This window comes from Babylonia areolata, chromosome 20 (assembly GCF_041734735.1).
Source record: "Babylonia areolata isolate BAREFJ2019XMU chromosome 20, ASM4173473v1, whole genome shotgun sequence".
NCBI lineage: Eukaryota > Metazoa > Mollusca > Gastropoda > Neogastropoda > Buccinidae > Babylonia > Babylonia areolata.
The window spans coordinates 6670567-6676566 of record NC_134895.1 but is presented as its reverse complement, the minus strand read 5'-3'; the positions used below and the strand labels follow the sequence as shown (position 1 = coordinate 6676566).

Genomic DNA, 6000 nt, shown 5'->3' with positions numbered 1-6000 from the left:
GTCCTCATCACCTCACCTCATCACCTCACCTGTCCTCACCTGTCCTCATCACCTCACCTCATCACCTCACCTGTCCTAATCACCTGTCCTCATCACCTCACCTGTCCTCATCACCTGTCCTTATCACCTCACCTGTCCTCACTGACCAGCTTCCACTGACCCAGGATAGGTGCTATATAAGTATCAGTATCATCACTGAGAGCAGTCAGATTAGGAAAATTTCAATGATAAATGTATTGTTTAGATCATAATATTCAAAGACACGCCCACACAAAGAAAAGAAGGTCAGAAACAAGTCTGCACAGACCAACAATCGCAGTTAGCGCCAATCAACATCATAAAGAAGAGACAGTGTCAGGAGGCTTCAGAAGGTTCCAAAAGGGCGGTGTGAAAGAAGCAGTCTGTGTGAACTTTTGCACAGGCACTGTTGATGTATGAAAGTGAAGGTGGCGTGTGGACAGGTGAGCAGACGGGCGCAATAGCTGAGTGGTTAAAGCGTTGGACTGTCAATCTGAGGGTCCCGGGTTCGAATCATGGTGACGGCGTCTGGTGGGTGAAGGGTGGAGATTTTTATGATCTCCCAGGTCAACATATGTGCAGACCTGCTAGTGCCTGAACCCCCTTCGTGTGTATATGCAAACAGATCAAATACGCATGTTAAAGATCCTTTAATCCATGTCAGCGTTCGGTGGGTTATGGAAACAAGAACATACCCAGCATGCACACCCCTGAAAACGGAGTATGGCTGCCTACATGGCGGGGTAAAAACGGTCATACACATAAAAGCCCACTCGTGTGCATACGAGTGAACGTGGGAGTTGCAGCCCACGAATGCAGAAGAAGAAGAAGACAGGTGAGCAACCAGTCTGTGTGAACTTTTGCACAGGCACTGTTGATGTATGAAAGTGAAGGTGACGTGTGGACAGGTGAGCGACCAGTCTGTGTAAACTTTTGCACAGGCACTGTTGATTTATGAAAGTGAAGGTGACGTGTGGACAGGTGAGTCTGTGTAAACTTTTGCACAGGCACTGTTGATTTTTTAAAGTGAAGGTTACTTGTGGACAGGTGACAACAACAACAAACAAAAATAAAAAACAAACAAACAAACAAAAAACCAAAAAGGAAAGAAAACAAACACACACACACACATACAAAAACGTCAGCACACCAAAAATCTGGTTGCACAGACACTGTTGATTTTTTGAAAGTGAAGGTGCCATGTGGCCAGGTGAGTGACCAGTCTGTGTGACTGTTGATGTTTGAAAGTGAAGGTTACCTGTGGCCAGGTGAGTGACCAGTCTGTGTGACTTGATTTTTTGAAAGAGAAGGTTACCTGTGGCCAGGTGAGTGACCAGTCTGTGTGACTGTTGATGTTTGAAAGAGAAGGTTACCTGTGGACAGGTGAGTGACCAGTCTGTGTGACTGTTGATGTTTGAAAGTGAAGGTGCCGTGTGGCCAGGTGAGTGACCAGTCTGTGTGATTGTTGATGTTTAAAAGTGAAGGTTACCTGTGGACAGGTGAGTGACCAGTCTGTGTGACTGTTGATGTTTGAAAGTGAAGGTTACCTGTGGCCTGTTGAGTGACCAGTCTGTGTGACTGTTGATGTTTGAAAGTGAAGGTTACCTGTGGCCAGGTGAGTGACCAGTCTGTGTGACTGTTGATGTTTGAAAGTGAAGGTGCCGTGTGGCCTGTTGAGTGACCAGTCTGTGTGACTGTTGATGTTTGAAAGTGAAGGTGCCATGTGGCCAGGTGAGTGACCAGTCTGTGTGATTGTTGATGTTTGAAAGTGATTGTTACCTGTGGACAGGTGAGTGACCAGTCTGTGTGACTGTTGATGTTTGAAAGTGAAGGTGCCGTGTGGCCAGGTGAGTGACCAGTCTGTGTGACTGTTGATGTTTGAAAGTGACTGTTACCTGTGGACAGGTGAGTGACCTGATTCCCCGGCTGGACGCCCTAGGGGACCAGATGGACGGGTTTCGGCGCTCCTTTGAGTACATCCAGGACTACGTCAACATCTACGGCCTGAAGATCTGGCAGGAGGAGGTGTCACGCATCATCAACTACAACGTCGAGCAGGAGTGCAACAGCTTTCTTAGGACTAAGGTGTGTGTGTGTGTGTGTGTGTTCTAGAACAAAGGTGCACAGACAAAGTTGTGTTTTTTGTGTGTGTGTGTTCTTTCTTTCTTTCTTTCTTTACTTGATCAAAATTTAATGCCCCAATGGCTGTGGAAGGTTATAGGACCTTTAACACTTTTAACCTGTAGGGGAGAGCTTGATATGGACAGGCAGAGAGAAGGAGAAACTAGAAGGAGAGTTTGATATGGACAGGCAGAGAGAAGGAGAAACTAGAAGGAGAGTTTGATATGGACAGGCAGAGAGAAGGAGAAACTAGGAGAGTTTGATATGGATAGGCAGAGAGGAGAAACTAGAAGGAGAGTTTGATATGGACAGGCAGAGAGAAGGAGAAACTAGGAGAGTTTGATATGGACAGGCAGAGAGAAGGAGAAACTAGGAGAGTTTGATATGGATAGGCAGATAGAAGGAGAAACTAGGAGAGTTTGATATGGACAGGCAGAGAGAAGGAGAAACTAGAAGGAGAGTTTGATATGGATAGGCAGAGAGAAGGAGAAACTAGAAGGACAGTTTGATATGGACAGGCAGAGAGAAGGAGAAACTAGGAGAGTTTGATATGGACAGGCAGAGAGAAGGAGAATCTAGGAGAGGCAGATATATGAGACCATGAAAACAGAAGTGAAGAACAAAAAAATGGAATACCTCAGCAGCATTGGTGGTCCACAAGTGCAGATTTTATGGTTTGAAATTGAGAAAAACCTTCAGCTTCAGGGGGCTTCGCCCCCAGACCCCCACCTTTCAGACTCAATCACAATTTCCCAATCTCATGCCTGATTGCTGCTTCAGGTGGATCATACCTGTAATTGATGCTTCAGGTGGATAATACCTGTAATTGCTGCTTGGATCATACCTGTAATGACTGCTTCAGGTGGATCATACCTGTAATGACTGCTTCAGGTGGATCATACCTGTAATCACTGCTTCAGGTGGATCATACCTGTAATCACTGCTTCAGGTGGATCATACCTGTAATCACTGCTTCAGGTGGATCATACCTGTAATTGCTGCTTCAGGTGGATCATACCTGTAATGACTGCTTCAGGTGGGTCATACCTGTAATGACTCCTTCAGGTGGATCATACCAGTAATGACTGCTTCAGGTCGATTATACATGTAATCACTGCTTCAGGTGGATCATACCTGGATCATACCTGTAATCACTGCTTCAGGTGGGTCATACCTGTAATCACTGCTTCAGGTGGGTCATACCTGTAATGACTCCTTCAGGTGGATCATACCAGTAATGACTGCTTCAGGTCGATTATACCTGTAATTACTGCTTGGATCATACCTGTAATGACTGCTTCGGGTGGATCATACCTGTAATGACTGCTTCAGGTGGATCATACCTGTAATGACTGCTTGTATCATACCTGTAATGACTGCTTCAGGTGGATCATACCTGTAATTACTGCTTGTATCATACCTGTAATGACTGCTTCAGGTGGATCATACCTGTTACTGCTGCTTCAGGTGCAAGACTGGCAGAGCATCTACCAGTCGACGGCCATCCCCATCCCCAAGTTCCAGATGGTGGATGAGAGTGTGAACTTCATTGGTCGTCTGGCTCGCGAGATCATCCGCATCACAGACCCCAAGTGAGTGTTGCTTGGCAACCATGGCTTTCCCGTTTGAGCCAGTGTGGATGTGTGTTTGGCTGTCTTGGCGATGATTGTGAATGGTTTTATTTTGATGCCTTTCCTTTTTCTCTGTGTGTGCAGAACCACGACATACTGTTGGTACATTGCTATTTTCTCTGTGTGTGCAGAACCACGACATACTGTTGGTACATTGTTATTTTCTCTGTGTGTGCAGAAACATGACATACTGTTGGTACATTGTTATTTTCTCTGTGTGTGCCGAACCACGATATACTGTTGGTACATTGTTATTTTCTCTGTGTGTGCAGAACCACGACATACTGTTGGTACATTGTTATTTTCTCTGTGTGTGCAGAACCACGACATACTGTTGGTACATTGTTATTTTCTCTGTGTGTGCAGAACCACGACATACTGTTGGTACATTGTTATTTTCTCTGTGTGTGCAGAAACATGACATACTGTTGGTACATTGTTATTTTCTCTGTGTGTGCAGAAACATGACATACTGTTGGTACATTGTTATTTTCTCTGTGTGTGCAGAAACATGACATACTGTTGGTACATTGTTATTTTCTCTGTGTGTGCAGAACCACGACCAACACTGTTATTTTCTCTGTGTGTGCAGAACCACAACATACTGTTGGTACATTGTTATTTTCTCTGTGTGTGCAGAACCACGACATACTGTTGGTACATTGTTATTTTCTCTGTGTGTGCAGAACCATGACATACTGTTGGTACATTGTTATTTTCTCTATGTGTGTGCAGAACCACGACATACTGTTGGTACATTGTTATTTTCTCTGTGTGTGCAGAACGACGACCGACATTGTTATTTTCTCTGTGTGTGCAGAACGACGACATACATTGACCAGATGAAGGCCTGGTATGACCTCAAGACCAAGGGGGAGATCTGCAACAGAAAGCTGTTTGAAAAAATACACGTGAGTTATTAGACCATAGGATATTTTGATGTGAGTATTTGCAAACGATGCTCCACAGTTACTGAACACTCTCGAAAGGGTGTGTTTATGTGCGGTGTGGGGTGTGTGTGTTTAAAATGTCTGTTTGTGTGTTTGTGTGCATGTGTGATTAAAACCAACAACACAGCAGTCCGGCGCAATGTTCCAATAATATGTCTGATGAGTTAAAGACCTGCTTCTGTTTTAATTGTCAACATGTACCCAAAGCCATCATTCGCAATTAGACTTGCCTGTTCGCATTTACTCTTAGGCAGCCCTGCCATTTTAAACTTCGACAAAACGTTGAAAAGAATGAGCAGACGACCTTTCATGGTGCAACCAGGGGGAGAAAGCCTTCAAAAACAAAAGAACTACGTTTGACTGTCGTACGACATGTCATCTTTACAGTACACATATTTGAGCTGGTAGCTTGAACTGGGTCATTCACAATTAGGCATACCTACCCTATAATGCAGTGCAACACAACACAACCCATCCCAACCCAACTACCCAACCCAACAACCCAACCCAACCCAACAATCCAACCCTAGCCAACCCAACTACCCAACCCAACATAACCCAACAGTCCAATCCAAACCATCCTATCCAACAGCCCAACCCAACAACCCAACCCAACCTTACCCAACCACCCAACCCTACCCAACAACTCAACCCAACCCAACCCAACCCTTCCCTTCCCTACCCAACAACCCAACCCAACCTAACCACCCAACCCAGCAACCCAACCCAACCCAACCCTGCCCTACCCAACAACCCAACCCAACCCATAACCCAACCCAACCCAACAACCCAACCCAACCCTACCCTACCCAAAATCCCAATCCAACTCAGCCCCAAAACCCAACTCAGTAATCCAAACCAACATTACCCAACAACCCAACCCAACCCAATCCAACAACCCAACCCAACCCAATCCAACAACCCAACCCAACCCAGCAACCCAACCCAACCCAATAACCCAACCCAACCCAACCCAACAACCCAACCCAACCCAACCCTACACAACCCTACCCTACCCAACAACCCTACCCAACCCAACCCAACCCAACCCAACCCAATACAACCCAACCCAACCCAACCCGATCCAACCCAACCCTACCCTACCCAACTCAGCGCAACACAGTGCAACCCAACACAATACAATACAACAGAAAACAATACAACAACCCAACCCTACCCTACCCAGCCCAACTCGGCGCAACGCAGTGCAACCCAACCCAACACAACACATTACAACAGAAAACAATACAACAACCCAACCCAAGCCAGCCCAAGCCAGT

The 6000-nt window shown here is 45.8% G+C and overlaps 1 protein-coding gene across 2 annotated transcripts in view; it reads left to right on the top strand.

Moving 5' to 3' along the window:
• The window catches only part of LOC143294974 (WASH complex subunit 5-like), a 48960-nt gene that overhangs the window by 29848 nt on the left and 13112 nt on the right, over nt 1-6000 (top strand). For both annotated transcript variants that reach the window (XR_013056981.1, XM_076606501.1), the window contains exons 18-20: nt 1924-2103; nt 3607-3731; nt 4591-4681. Coding sequence is in view for 1 of the 2 variants with exons in the window: in XM_076606501.1 (XP_076462616.1) it covers nt 1924-2103; nt 3607-3731; nt 4591-4681 (396 nt within the window). In the remaining variant the exon portion in view is untranslated. The remainder of the gene's footprint in view (nt 1-1923; nt 2104-3606; nt 3732-4590; nt 4682-6000) is intronic.